Raw genomic sequence first — 15804 nt, forward strand, 5'->3', positions numbered from 1 at the left:
AAGTCTTGAAGTCAGTGTTCAGCTTTTCATGTTAAGTAATTCCATCTTCTTGTGTCTGGTGAGAACTAATGGAGCATAGGCTTAACATATTTCATGATTTTTGTTATGGTGAAGTTTAATTTACCTTTAGCTTAATCTGTAAGTTATAACGTTAAATTCCTTATATTTGGCATTGTGGAATGTAGTTGTCTTTCTAAAGTATATTTTTTTAAAAAACAAGGGAATTAATACGAAATAAAGTGGAATGAGCTGGATGTGGTGGTGCATACTTGTAATCCCAAGACTCAGGAGGCTGAGGCAGGAGGATTGCCATGAGTTTGAGGCCAGTCTGGGCTACATAGTGAATTTAAAGCCAGCTGGAACTACATAGTGAGACTCTGCCTCAAATATAAAAAGAAGAAAAAATAAAGAGGTATTGCTGGGTGTGGTAGCACATCCGTGTAATCCCAGCACTGGGGAGGCTGAGGCAGGAGGATTGCTGTGAGGTTGAGGCCAGCATGGGCTACGTAGTGAGTTTAAGACCAGCCTAAATTACACAGTGAGATGCTGTCTGAAAACAGAAAACAAACAAGGAATAGAAAGTCTTTTGTTGTTGTAACTGTTTTTTTTTTTTTTTAAGACAGGGTCTTACTATGTAGCTCAAACTGGCCTTGAACTGGCTGTGTAGCCCAGGCTGGCCTCAAACTGGCAGTGACCTGCCTCAGCCCCTGAGTGCTAGGATTTCAGGTGTGCGCCACTATGCCCTGGCTACGGTTGTTATATTGGGAATTGAATGCAGGCCCTTGCATATAGCTAAGCAAGCATACTACTATGAGGTACATCTCCAGCCCCCTTTTAAAATTTTTAGTTTTTAATTGGAGTCTTGCCAAGTTCCATGGGCAGGCTTCAAACTTGTGATCCTCCTGCCTCAGTTTCCCAAGTAGCTGTGACTATAAGACTATGGCACCATCCCCAGTTTAAAGAGTTTTGTGGTAGTTTAACATGTTCCCCCTGGGTTGAACAACTCGTGGCACATGCATGAATGTTCCACTGCGCAGCTTGTGCCCCTGGTGGTACAAATGGATGTAATTACTTTTATGGGTCTTTTCTCATATTAAAATTAATAAAAAGTCACCAATTGAACAGTCATGCATGTACCACTGGTGGGTCAAGCTGCCTGGCAATGAGACATACAAATTATGGTCCTGTGTTACGTGAATGTATTAAATTAGTAAAAATATTTGAGCATTTAAATTTTATGTTAATGAAACATAAATGTAATACTGCTAATCATAATTGTTTTCCTATGTTGTTTTTCAGTAGTCTGTTGTGATAATTTTACTTGTTTTTAAATAATTAAAAGCATATTCAAGTGCTTTAACTGCCAAGATGTAAAACGTAAATATAATAGGTTCCTGGGCACAGTGGCTCCTGCCTATAATCCCAGTACTTTGAGAGGCTGAGCCTGGAGGGTGGCAAGCTCCCATGTGGACCACTTGGCGAGAGCCTGTCTCACTAGAAAAAGGAAAACGGTGCTGAGGGTGTAGCTCAGTGTTAGAGCGGCCCCAGACCTGAGTCTGGGCGCCACAGAACAAGCAGACTCCTGTTTTTTACATCTCTCAATATTCCCATCGTACCTCACATGATAATGATATTGAATATCCAAGAGGCAAATAGAAGTCAATGAAACAAATATTTTAGGTGGCCCAACGATGTCTTGTAATTTTTATACTGATTTTATAGATTTTGAAAACAGGTTGACATTTATTTCTATTTTTTAGGAAGTACATTTTAAAGGAAAATTAGTAGATATTTAGAAAGTATGCATGTTTCAAATGTGTATTACCATTTTTTAAACTATACACTTTTTTTGTTTGTTTTGTATTGTCTTGTTTTTCTGGTACCGGGAATCGAACTCACGACGTTGCGCTTGCCAGGCAGGCGCTGTGCCACTGAGCTAAATCCCCAGCCCCTAAACTGTGTAGTTTTGGTAGGACTGCCATGAGAAATTTTAAAAATAATTGTTTAGCCGGGCGTGGTGGTGCATGCCTGTAATCTTAGCACTTGGGAAGCTGAGGCAGGAGGATTGTAGTGAGTTTGAGGCCAGCCTGGGCTGCAAAGTGAGCTCCAGGCCAGCCTGAACTGCATAGTGAGACCCTGTCTCAAAAAGACCAAAAAAACCCTATAATATACAAAAACAATTCTTTAAATATCATTTGTTATTTGTTTTTTGTTTTTACTGTGGATCTATTTGAAAATGTGTTTCTTTCAGTTTAACTGTAGAAGTTTTAAGGACAAAAGGCCCCTGTGTTGTCGAGGAAAATGACCCTATATTTGAGTGTGGTTCTACAACTACGTATTCCAGCTTTAGGAAAAACTATTACTCTAAACCATGGTCAAATAAAGGTAACTAATTTTCATTAAAAATTGAGTTATTTATTTGAAATGAATTGTGTGAGTTATTTATTTGAAATGAAACCTGATTTAAGTCAGGTCTTCCATAAGCAAATAAATGTGAAGTACTGTGGTGTTTTCTTCCCAGCTAATTTTATTGGCACCTCTACCCGCCCCACTGTGGAACTGTATCTCTTGACTTTATTTTAGAAAAGTGAGGGATGAGGGAGGGGAGGGGAAGGGGGTGAACAAAGAATGAAGATGTGTTATGCACCAACTCCTTACATTGAGTGTAATTATTATTTACTGCAAACATGTACTAATAAAGTCAGTCTTTTTAAGAATTAGCTCTTCGGTCATTTTTGACTGGAATCTTTCTCTTAAGTCCTACAAAGCAAGATCATTTAAATGAAAAATTAGCAATAATTTGTAATAGTCTTAATGTTTCACTTCAGATAGTATTGTATAATACAGTTTTTATAGATAAAATGATACCAAGGAAAAAAGTACACAATAAATGATATGCTTATTAGTTACCTTTTATGGTAAGAAGCAACATTTTGGGAAAAGCAAATGTGACAGAATATAGAGGAAAGAGATTCTGTACTGATTTTCTGACTCTACCTGTCCTGTTCTGAGGTAACTGTATACCTTTCTCGTGTATTTTCTAGTTGCTTTCTCTTTGTACTACTTCCTTGCGCGTATAATGATGTAATCGCAACAACTGACAGTTTTCTTCCAGGCATTTTGAATGAGGCCAGATAACAAAATGTCTTTTTAATAAAATCTGGCTGTTTTGGTTTAAACAGGAAAATTTCTTACACTATGTTTTAGAAAAATGTTTTAAGATGTTTTTAAATATTTCTTGAAGTTTTTTTTCTATAAAATTAAGTACTGTGAAATGTGTGTTTTTAATTTCATATGTGCTTATGTAAGATTTCTTTCCTCTGAACAGATTAATTTCAGTGATTCTAAATCTTATTTTTACAGAAACAGATATGTTCTTTCTAGCCATCAGCATGGTAGGAACTGACTTTTCCATGATTGGACAACTTTTTCCTCATAGAGCAAGGATAGAGATTAAGGTAATCTCATCACATTTGTTGGTTGAAAAGAGACCACATGTTGCCAATATTATTTGGGGGGTGGTGGGCAGTACTACAGATTGAACCTAAGGCCTAACATATGGTAGGCACGCGTTCTACCGTTGATTCATTTTCCTAGGAACCCCACCTCCAGCCCCTACCCCATTTTTTTTTTTTGCAGTATTGAGGATGACTCTAGGGTTGTAGCACTGAGCTACATCCAGTCCTTTTTTTTATTTTTTCATTTTGAGGTAGGATCTTGCCTAGTCATTAAGTTGCCCAAGCTGGGCTTGAATTTGTATTACCCCCTGCCTCAGCCTCCCAGAATACCAGTACAGTATTACAGGTATGTGCTACCATCCCTGAGCCCTAGCTCTTTTTTTTTTCTTATGTGACAGGATCTTGCTATGTAGTTCAGGCTGACCTTGAATTCACTATGTAGCTGAGGCTGACCTTGAACTCATGGTGATCCTCTTACCTCAGCCTCCCAAGTGCTGGAATTACAAGCATGTGCTGCCCACCATACCTAGTTCTTTTTAAAAAAATATTTGAGCCGGGGATATAGCTCGGTGGCATAAGCACCTGCCTGGCAAGCACACGGTTCTGAGTTTGATTCCCAGTACCAAAAAAACCAAGACTTTACTAAAAAAACGTTTGAGATAAGGTCCTGCTAAATTGCCCAGGCTGACCTTGAACTTACTCTACTGAATAGATGGGGTAGTAGGTATATACTGTCACTCTCTTTCTCTCTCTCTCTCTTTTTTTTTTTTTTTTGGTGTGGTACTAGGGATTGAGTGCTTTTCTTTCTTTCTCTTTTTTCTGAGTGTTTTTTAATTTTTTTTTTTTTTTTTTTTTTTTGAGATAGGGTCTCACTCATTTGCCCTGGCAGAACTCAAACTTGAGATCATCTTGCCTCAGCCTTCTCAGTGCTGGCATTATAGGTGTATGTCACAACTCCTGGCTTACTATTTTTAACTATTATTTAAGTGCACACTTCAACAGCACATATAATAACTTTTATTTAAGTCACAGTCTGTCTTATTTTTACTGTTTTGTTCTGTCACTCTCCTGAATTTTCTAGAATGGCATAAAGTAACTAATTCTAAGTTATCCAACAACTGAGCTAGCTGTTACTTTCCTAGGCTACTTTACCTTCGGGCAGCCACTGGAATATTCCAGTTACAGCTTCAATATGCCTGAGAACATGAGTTTTTCCTGTGTCTTTGCTGGGAGACTTTATATGAGTTTCCTGGGACGGAGTGCATCTGACTGCTATCATGCTGTGCTTGCCATGGTGCATTCTCAGTGCATAGTGAGATCTTTACTCAGTCGTGCCTTCCTCTTCCTTTCCTACCCCATCTTGTTTATTGCATTAGTAAAAATAACCAATAGGGAAGATGATTTTTGTTTTCTTTGTAGAACTGTGTTAGGCACAGTTGATTGCCTGGGGACATTATGTGATCGGCATTGTACAGTGCAATGCAGTAGCTCTCCTTATATTGTATTTCTGCAAATGTGAGAACTTTATATTCTTTATGTAATGTTGATCTCTGATAAAGGAACACGGTGTTTATTGTGAAGGCTTGGAAATCAATCATCTATAACCTGAGTAGTTCATAGTAAATTTCTCACTGGAGCACAAGGTTGTGAGTTCGATTCCCAGTATCAGAAAAAAAAAACAAACCAAATTTCTCACTGGCATATTCTCTCAGAAGTCATTCAGACTTTCCTTAGAAGGTCAGCATAGTTCCAATAGGTCCTTCAGAAAAATGAAAATGGACTGTATTGAAGGCTACTAGGTTACATCACATTGATTCTCTGCTTTTTTTGTTTTTTTGTGACAGAGTCTTACTGTGCAGTTCAGGCTGGCCTGGAACTCACTTTGTAGCCCAGGCTGGCCTTGAACTCACACCGATCCTCCTGCCTCAGCCTCCTCAGCAGTGCCGGGATTACAGGTGTGCACCAGCATGCCCAGCCACATTGATTTTCAGATGTACTAGCTCTGATTTCCTGGGATCAACTCTTGTTTCCTTATACTATGTACTTTTTATGTGTTTCTGAATTTTGGCATATTTTCTTGAGGATTTTTAATGACTTTGTGAGCAATATTAGCTTGTAATTTTCCATTTTCTTTTAAATAAAAATGCTGGGGATTAAGCTCTGGGCCTCTTACCTTCTTAAATACTCATATTGCCATTGAGCCCCTAGCCTCTGTAATTGTCTTTTTTAAAAAATGAAACTGTTTATTTACTCAGTGTATTGAATTTTTGACATTTTTTCTCTTTCTTTCTTTCTTTCTTTCTTTCTTTCTTTCTTTCTTTCTTTCTTTCTTTCTCTTTCCCCCCTTCCTTCCTTTCTTCTTTTCTTTCTTTTGTTCATTCATTCGTTCTTGGCTTTGCTGTGCAGTTCAGGCTATCCTTGAACTTGCTTAGGTAGCCCAGGCTGGTCTCAAACTTGTGGCGATCCTCCTGCCTCAGCCTCCTGAGTGCTGGGATTACAGTTATGTACCACCAAGCCTGGCCAGACATGTACTTTTTGACAGTTTAAAATGATATAAACTGAAAATTTGAGGCCTAGCTTACAAATCTATTTTGCATTTAGGTGTATTTCACTTTATGTAGCAATTTTAGGCTTTATGTTTTTAATTTTAGTTTTAACCATCAAATCTTTCATACAGTTATCTACCACACTTTTTAATTTTTCTTTTTTTTTTTTTTGGTACCAGGAATCAAACTGAGGACCCTGCATTTGCCAGGCAGGCACTGTGCCACTGAGCTATCTCCCTGGCCCACTTTTTAATTTTTCTGTTGGCTGCATTAAATCAGTCAGCAAAACTTTCAGAGAAGGTTCTTGACCTTTCTTAACCCTTGGTATCTGAGAATGTCTTCCAGTTGCCTTCATTTACAAGTACTAACTTGGCAGGGTATATAATTCTTGGCTCAAAATTATTTTAACCTTAAAACTAGATGTTCCATTGTCTTCTGGCATTAGAATTATAATAGGAAAATGTGAGCTCAGTCTGATGTTTTGGCCATTTATAGGTAACCTGCTTTCTCTGGATACTTGCAAAATTTTTTCTTTGTCTTCTAAATTGTAAAAAGTTATAAGGGTATCTCTAGATGTTGCTTTCTTTTCATTAAATTTCAAAGGTTCATTGTGAGCCTTCTTCCTTTGCAGGCCTACTTCATTCTTCAGTTCTGGAGAGTTTTCTTCAGTTAGTTCCATAGTTATTGTTTCAGCTTCATTTGGTTTGTCTTCTGTTCTAGGTATTCTTATTACATGTATATTGCAAATCCTAGACAGGCCCTCTACATCTCTTTTTTTCTTTTCTCTTCTGAATTTCTTTGGCCTTGTCCTCTGCATTCTGTGAGAATTTCTTGTTTTCTACTTACTGCAGTTTTATTTTGTAACCAGCCCTGCTTATGTGCTTCCTTTAAGTGGAAGGCCATGATCTCTTCCATGTTGTCACACACCACCAGCCCACGTGGGTAATGAAGTCTCCTATAAAACATTCAATGCTTTCTAGATGATTGCTGTAGACTACTACATCAGTATCGATTACTTAGCTCTATGCTTTTCTTCTGAACCTCGGTCTTGCAACCTTTTCAACAGCTCTTTGCAATGGGGTCCAAAAAATGCAGTCTTCCCAAGCCCTGAAGTTGAAGAACCTGTAATTTTCTTTTAACATCCTTGTCCTCTTTTGATATGAAGATTATGCTGATCATAGAAAATGCATTGGAGTGTTTTTTCTTTGCATTTTGAAAGAATTTAAGATTAGTACTCTTTGTCCTTTGATGTTGGGTAGAACTCATCAGGGAAATCATCTAGTCTCATAATTTTCTTTGGAAGAAGAGTTTAGATTACAATTTCAATTTTTAACATGTAGATAGGAGTATTGAGGCTTTTAGTTTCAGCTAGGTGCTATGTCATGCACCTGTGGTCCCTGCTACTCAGGAGGCTGAGGCAGGAGGAGCACTGTGAGTTCGAGGCCAGCTTGGGCTACAAAGTGAGTTCAAGCCCAGCTTGAACTGCATCATGAAACCCTGTCTCATTTTTTTTCCATCATTTTTAAAAAGCTAAAGCTTTAAGTAACTTAACTGTTGGCAAAGATACACTGCTTAGAATAGTATGTTATTCATAAGTTTCATTTTAATATTTACTAATTAAAAAGGCTTTACTTGTTTAATGAGAGAGTATTTTTTGTTGTTATTGACAGAATAAATTTAAACGTGAAGAAAAAACAAATGGGTGGAGAATAGACAAAGCGTTCCGTAAGTATTAAGGACCCCTTTTACAAAGTATTTAGAGAGGCTAAAAAAATGACCATTCTTTTGTCTTTAGTATATTTCAGGTTTATTTTGTTTTGTTTTGAGATAGAGTCTTGCTATGTAGTTCACACAGGCTTGAGCTAACTATGCAGTTCTTGGTGATCATCCTGCCTTAGCCTCCCCAAGTGCTGGGACCACAGGTGTGCCCCTACAATGCCCAGTTAGATTTGTTTTGTCCTTGTAATGGTATAGTAAGAATAAGATTGGAAATTTTTTTGTTTAAAAATACAGGTTTGATAGTTGCTACAAATCTGTTTGCAAGGGATTAGTCAAAATGTCCAGAAACTGATAAACAGAGTTCTAAGTCCAAAGATTGTAGAAGGACTGATCATGATACTTCTAAGTAGTTTTTAATTCTGAAGGAACTATAGTCAAGGAATTGTTACTGGAAGAGAGTTTTATAGATGGTTCTTTCCAGTAATTAACTAGTCACTCAGTCCACATCACTGAGCACATGCTGTGTGCTGGTTGGTACGCTAGTATTGAGGATATTATGATAAACAGGGCAGAGGAGAATCCTGCCTTTAGAAGCTTAGGTCTGAATGGGTGGGGGAAATTGATCAACGTGGTAGTTTCTAAAGTGATTGATTTCTAAGAAAAAGGAAAAAGAGGGACTTAGGGACTTGATATTTAGATTGGGTCATCTAGGAAGTTTTGTCTGAAGAGGTAACATTTGAATTTAGAACTGATTTGGAGAAAGGATAGGTACTTTCTCCTAATATTTTTGTTAAAACTAGCATTCTTTTCTTTTTGAAAGTTAGTAAAAAACATTACGACATCTGTAAAGAAAAATAATTAAAATTCCTTGAAGATACACATTTTTCATGGGTATATAATTACCAATATTTTGTAATAAATGTACCCAACATCCATTTAGCTGTAAAATTAGTTCATTAAAATTAAATAAACTTCCTTAATTGAAATTGGCCATTGGAGTTGAGCCCAGGGTATTGCACATACTAGGCAGGCATACTACTTTTGACCCACACCGCAGGCCCATAATACTAATTTTAGACGAAAATCCAGGTATGGATATGGAGAACTTACATTTTGCAGCATGTACATTTATCTTACATAAGTAAACACTATGGTGGATCAAAGAATTCTGTGCCCTGTGTTGTTTTGTGTCCTTAGGGAAACCACTTCAGGAATGGCTCATGGAATATCTGGACTATTACAGACTTTTCATTAGGCGAGAAACTTTTCATTAGGCTTAATAATTATAATCAGAGAATTATTCATACATCTGTATATTTACAGATTTTTGCTGATTTTGGTGGCTCATAGTATAAAATTAAAAATAAATTAAAACCCATATAAGTGTTTTTGGAACTTAAAATTTTAAATTTTCTTTCTTTTTTTGATTGTTTATTTTTTGTATTTTGAAACCGAGTCCCATTGTGCATTTTAGGCTGGACTTGGACTCACTATGTAGCCTAGTCTGGCCTTGAACACAGGGCAGTCCTCCTGCCTCACTCTCTTGAATGCTGGATTTACAGGCATGTGCCACCATTCCTGACTTATATAGAGACCATTTTTTTTAAACAGTGACAAAGTTTATTTGAAAAAATAAAAATGAAGAGGGAGGGAGAAACTGGCTCTGAAAAGTGAGACTGGGCCAAGTAGAAGAGGAAAAAAAGCAACACACAATACACCCTGGAGGACACAGGGCGGAGTACCATGAGGAAAGCCATGATAGCCTCATAGGTCACTTATGGATTCTTAGAGTGCTAAGCAGCTCACTGTTGTACAGAGTTACCAGGTTAAAGCTGGGTCTTCGGGCCGGGGATATAGTTCAGCGGCACAAGCGCCTGCCTGGCAAGCAAACGTCCTGAGTTCGATGCCCGGTACCAAAAAAAAAAAAAAGCTGGGTCCTCAGAAAAACAGGACCTTCATATTTGATTGAGTTTTTTGGGATTGTTTGTTTTTCTCTTAGTATACACCTCTTTTTCTGAAGCCTTCTTGTAATCTTTCACCATAGTTTAGATGTGAAGTTCAAGAAAGGATTTGACTCCTGTGATAGATTCATTTCTGGTTTTTTACTCATTGCTTTCTTTTTTTAACTTTTTTTATGTTTTGGTACTGGGACTAGAACTCAGGGCCTTGCACTTGCCAGGCTGTGCTGCTGAGCTATATCCTCGGTCCACTGATTGCTTTCTGATATGTGCTGTTGATGGGTAATTTGGTGGGAGTATTCCTTGTTGCATTAAGCTGACTTATGTTTTACATTTACTTCCCACTTTACTGATATTTGGAAATAGTTATGATCCAGGGAGGGCTTTTGATAATGTGTAGATATTTTGAGGACTTCTCAGTCATCTTCACTTTTATTCTGTTTTGTAGTGCTGGAAATTTAACTGAGGGCCTTGAGCCTGCTTAGCAAGTGCTCAACTAGTGAGCTACACACTAGCCCAGGCCCCGCTCCCTTTTGGTGCTGGGGACGGAACCCAGGATATGTGCTTGTTAGGCCTGTGCTGCACTGTTGAGCTATGCCTGCAGCCCTCTTGCCACGCTTAACAAATGATTTGTATTTACACACACTTGAAAGTGTAGTTTTGAATTTTGACAAAGAGTACTCTTTTGTAACGACCAAGCCAAACCATATATGGAACATTTTTATCACTTGCAAAGATCCTTTGATTTCCTTTCCATCATCAAATCTTATCCTAGTCCAAGGCAACCACTATTTTACTTTGAATCACCATAGATTCTTTTAGCATGTTGTAGAACATCTTAGCTCATGTACTAATACAGTGTGTGCTCCCTTGTGTCTGGTTTCTTTTGCTTGATGTGTTTTCAGGACCTCTCCAGTTTTTTGCTTGTTATCAGTTATCTTCCTCACCCCTAAACTAGTTTCCTTTTATTGTTGTTCAGTGTTCTGGAGTATGCTTGTTTATCCATTGTCTTGCTGTTAAATTGCAGTGGCAAGCAGAAACACTGAAATGACACCCAGGATTTGGAGGCAGATTTATTTACGTCAGCAGGCACTGATTGGGATCACTTCCACAATATCAGGCCTTGGTTTCTGCTAGTCTAGGGCTTATATGGAATAAGCAAGCAAGAAGTACAGAGAGGCAGTATGGCTTATCAGTTGGGGATTGATTCATACAGTGTGCATCATAGTGACCAACTGTGCATCACAGTGCCCAGCCGTTTCTCAGAGACAGGAGCAACCGGATCTGGAACAGAAACTATTACCTGGGCAACTAACAAACTGAAGTATACTGGTGGTGGAGGCAGCTTTTCTGCTATAAAGAAAGCCCATTTGCTTTTGATGTCATGAAACTTAGAAAACTAGAACGTTCTTTTCCTTTTGAAAATGAAAACTTGAAGGTTCTTTTTCTTTTTTTTTTTTTAAACAGAAGAGAAACGCCCTTTTGACTTCGATTTTTTTGCTCATTTGCTCCAGAAAGTTCTTGCGGAAGAAGAGAAAAGAAAACAAAAATCAGCTAAAAATCAAGGTGTAAAGAAGAAATCGTCCAAACCACGAAAAAATGTAAAAGGTATTAACTGTACAAGGAAGTGTGTGGTGGAAGTGTGTGACTTTACTTGCGGTAGTAGACTTGGGATGCTCTCCCTTAGGAATTGAGAGTCATGTGCAGCTCAGGCGGAGATCGTCAGAGCCTGCAATTAGAGGGAATTAGTGCTTCTTCACTTTACCAGTTACTGGGGCTAACACAGCAGCTCCCTTTTCGATTTTGTAATTGGCATGGCTGCTGTTTGACATTCTTCTAGTATCTAGGCATTGCTATAGCTGATCAAAGAGCGTGAGCATTTGAACACAACTTACTTCTGAAGGTTAGTGTTGACTTGACCAGGTAGAAACGTGTTCATATGTGGGTACTTCTGTTTTTTTGGCTCATATATTTTCTTCTTTTCTTTTCTTGTCTTTTTTTTTTTTTTTTGAGACAGGGTATTTATTGCTATGTAGTTCAGAGTGGCCTAGAGCTTACCAGCTGGCCTCGAACTTATGGCTTTCCTCCTGCCTCAGCCTCCTGAATGTTGGGATTACAGACATGGGCCACCAGGCCTGGTTGTTTTTTTAAGTGTGTGAACTCTGCTCTGTGAGAACAATGTTCACCTATCATCACATAATTTGAAGAATCTTGGGACTACAGGGAACCTTATATGTTAGTTCATATGTATTTCCTTCCCGTTTGTTTCTGTCACTGGAAGATGGCCCCAGAGATCCTAAGTCACTTTTTCTTAAGGTCTCACAGTGTGAATAGTGGCAGAAGCAGGACTCAGACCTGGGACTGAGCACCTGTGCTGGAAGTCCTTAAGACCACTACCATGTTTGATTATTTGCCAGGAGGGCTCCAATGTGTAAGCACTCTCTGCTTGGCACATAGCAAAATTCCACTCCCCAAGAGGAAGACAGTTCAGTGTGAGCCGTGTTGTGCAAACAGCCTCAGCGCAGTGAGCAGTCCTTAGAAGCTGGAGAAGTGGACACCTTTCCTAAGACCATGCTTCCAGACATGACCCCGGGGCAGCCTCCAGTGCAGCCTTTCAAAAGATAGCAGGCAGGTCTGTCACATTCTCTTCCTGCTCAAATCCAGACTAGAATTTCTTTAATTTCTAGAGCATGGTGCTTGTATCTTTTAAAAAGTAGTATTGCTAACTGCAGTTACTTCATCTTTCAGTTTTTTCTTTCTGTGTAGTACACATAGCATTAGGAGGTTAAAATAGATATATTAGTTCTTGTGATTGTCACATTACAGGGAGTAGTATGATTCACTGTAATCTTATTTAGTGGGAGTAATAAGATTCACTGTAATCTTATTTAGTGTAAGAACTAAAGAGATCATTATAACTCAGAATTTAGAAATTTCTGGTTGGTATTCTGGCAATAAATCAGATGGTTTCTCAGTTTTAAAATCGTATTTTCACTCATTTTGAACATAAGTAAATAATATTAATAGTGTTATCTTTTGACAGGATATGTGTAGAGATGTCTGATGAGTCATAGTTGTGAAGTTAAGCTTGCTTTTTGCTTTGAATGCTATCTTAAGTCTGTTCTGTGCAACTCTGATGGAATGCCTGAGATTATGTAACTTATAGAGAAAAGAAATTTATTTGTCACAGTTCTGGAGGCTGGGGAGTCCAAGATTAAGGCATCTGTCATCTGTGGAGGGCCTTCTTGTATCATATAGTGACAGGGCAGAGGGAAAGGATAAGAGGGAGCTGAGCTCCCCTTTCATAATTACAGGCTCAGGGGGCTGGGGATATAGCTCAGTGGCATAAGCGCCTGCTTGGCAAGCGCAAGGTGGTGAGTTTAATCCCTGGTACCGCAAAAAAAAAAAAAAAATAATAATTACAGGCTTAGTTTCACCACAAGGGCCAGCTTCTGGTCTCATCACCTCAAAGATTCCACCTGATAATACCGTCACAGTGACAAATTTCAACATGAGTTTTGGAAGGGACAGACATTCAAACTAGCAGGTTGATGGTGATCTCCTTTTTTTTGAGACCGGGCCTTACTTGATAGTTCAGGCTGGTCTTGAACTCACTGTAGCCCATACTGGTCTTGAACTTGTGGGATCCTCCTCCTGAGCCTCTGGAGGGCTGGGTGCATCATTACACTGGGATCACAGTGATCACTGTTTTCTTGGTGTTTATTTCAAATTTTCATGATGCAATTGGCTATTAATATATTTTAATAGGCAGAAAAGTAAAAATTATTAAAACAATTATTTTAGAGATTGTTCATTAAAACACAAAGCAAAATTTTTAGACTTGTGAGGGATAACTGTTACTAGACTCTTTGTTGTGCATGTTTGGTGTCTTAAAGTATGTGTAATTATTACTATGTAACAAAAATGGGGCCACATGTATCCAGCCATCAGAGATATATGCCACTTGATATTTTAGACATGTTTTGAAGTCTTATTAGTACATCTCTCATTTTTATTACTGCCTACATGGACCTCCCCTACCATAGTGCTGCTGATTGAATCTGTGACTTGCCCGTGGTTATGAGCACATGCTCTACCAGTGATCTTTCTCCCGGTCCTTACCTGCAAAGATTTTTATAGCACAGATGTATTACAACTTACTTAATCGTGCCCTATTTTGGGTTTTCTTCAATTTTTTGCTCATACGAATAATATTTACAGAATATACTTTTGAGTATTTTTCTTGTTCTTTGTGGTTTTTTTTTTTTTTTTTTTTTTTTTGTCTTTTTGAGACAGGGTCTCATTATGCGGTTCAGGTTGCCCTTGAGCTCACTTTGTAGCCCAGGCTAGTCTCGAACTGGCAATGATCCTCCTGCCTCAGCCTCCGGAATGCTGGGATTACAGGCATGTGACGCTGTGCCGGCTTGAGTATATTTCTTTACCTTTAAGAATTTTTCTATAAATTGTTCATATGTTTATGACCATTTCTTCTCTTTTTAGTGAAAAAAGTTACGAGTGAAGTTGTGGATGATGATCCAGATGAATGTGTTAGTACGAAAATTTCAGACACGGAAGCATCTCAAAGGGATGCTCAGGTAGTTGCAGAAGAGGACTCTCTGACTTCATCAGGGCAGGGTGTAGAAGCTGTATCAGAACAAGACCAAAGTCAAAAGAAAAGAAGAAGGAAGAAGAACCAAGATGGAGCAAATGAGCAGGAAGCACAAAGTCTTTCAGGAAATGCTACTATTCAGGCAGGTTCTTCTGAAGGAGGAAAGCAGAAGAGTAAGTGTGTTACACATTTTAATAGCCTCCGTGTTGCTAAGGCACGAGTAGCAATGTGGTGTCTAGGGAACACTTTCCTTACAGATAGCAGCAATTAATACTTATTAATTGGTTCTGTACTCATAATGCTATATTAAATGCTGCCTGTAATCCCAGAACTCTAGAAGGCTGAGGCAGGAAGATTGCAAGTTCAAGCTCAGTCTGGGCAATTTAGCAATTTAGTGAGGCAGACTCAAAATTTCAAAAAAATTCTACGGATTTAGCTAAATGAAAAGGCCCTGGGGGCTGGGGATTTAGCTCAGTGGCAAAGCACCTGCCTGGCAAGTGCAAGGTTGTGAGTTTGGTTCCTGGTACCGGAGAAAAACCAAAAAAAAAAAAAAAAAGGCCCTGGGTTCAATCCCCAGAAAGGAAAAAAAAAAAAAAAAAACCCAAAAAACCAAGATGTTAAGCAAGGAGACTTTCTTTAAAGTATGTTTCTAAGATGTTCTACATCCTCCCCATTAACAGTGATCGGTAATCACATAAATATAGTTAAACGTATGTTGCTCATGTCTTTTAGTAAATCACAGATTTTCGTGGACTACCTTTATAAAACCGCAGTGTGATGCTTGATAGCTTTTAAAAGAGCTAGTGGAATAAGAATATCTTCCATTTTTCTTTTTTTTTTTTTTCTGTGGTATTGAAAATTAAACCCTGGCCCTTTATATGTACTGAGCTACATCCTCAGCCCGTTTTATATATTCTATTTTGAGATTGGATCTTGCCAAGTCACTAAGTTGCCAAGGCTGGGTTTGAACTTACTTTGATCCTCTTGCCTCAGCTTCCCCAAGAGCTGAAATTAAAAAAATCTTTCTTTTTTTTTTGGTACCAGGAATTGAACTCAGGACCTTGCGCTTGCCAAGCAAGGTGCTGTGCTGCTGAGCTCTATCCCCAGCCCCTTCTTTTTCACTCTTAGAATGCAGATACATGGTTTATACTTAGGAGTTGCTAGGAGATGAAGGCTAACATTTTATCAGGGTCTTGGTCTTTAGTCCTTTTCCTTAAAAGTTCATGTATATAAAAGGAGCTGATCAGGCTGGGGTGTAGTTCAGGTTAGAGTGCTTCCTTAGTGTGGACAAGGCCCTTGGATTCAGTCCCTAGCACCAAAACAGAAAAAAGAGAGAAAAAACAGATATTCAAGTAAAAACTAGGAAGAAATGGTAGTAGCAGAGCAGAAAAGCCTTTCTATAAAATTCCATTTGCATGTAATTCACCTTCACCAATCTGATTTTAATAAATGTGTTCTAGTAGTTAAAGTAGTATGCTTTGCTTGTTTGTATAGTATTGAGGATTGAACTCACG

The 15804-nt window shown here is 38.4% G+C and overlaps 1 protein-coding gene across 5 annotated transcripts in view; it reads left to right on the forward strand.

Moving 5' to 3' along the window:
- Bdp1 (B double prime 1, subunit of RNA polymerase III transcription initiation factor IIIB) overlaps positions 1-15804 on the forward strand; it is a 99587-nt gene that overhangs the window by 23027 nt on the left and 60756 nt on the right. For all 5 annotated transcript variants that reach the window (XM_005413925.2, XM_005413926.2, XM_005413927.2 and 2 more), the window contains exons 6-10: positions 2252-2385; positions 3364-3458; positions 7675-7729; positions 11149-11289; positions 14182-14463. In XM_005413925.2, the coding sequence (XP_005413982.1) occupies positions 2252-2385; positions 3364-3458; positions 7675-7729; positions 11149-11289; positions 14182-14463 (707 nt within the window). The remainder of the gene's footprint in view (positions 1-2251; positions 2386-3363; positions 3459-7674; positions 7730-11148; positions 11290-14181; positions 14464-15804) is intronic.

The sequence above is a fragment of the Chinchilla lanigera genome, unplaced genomic scaffold (assembly GCF_000276665.1).
Source record: "Chinchilla lanigera isolate Chin_1 unplaced genomic scaffold, ChiLan1.0 scaffold00174, whole genome shotgun sequence".
Classification (NCBI taxonomy): Eukaryota; Metazoa; Chordata; class Mammalia; order Rodentia; family Chinchillidae; genus Chinchilla; species Chinchilla lanigera.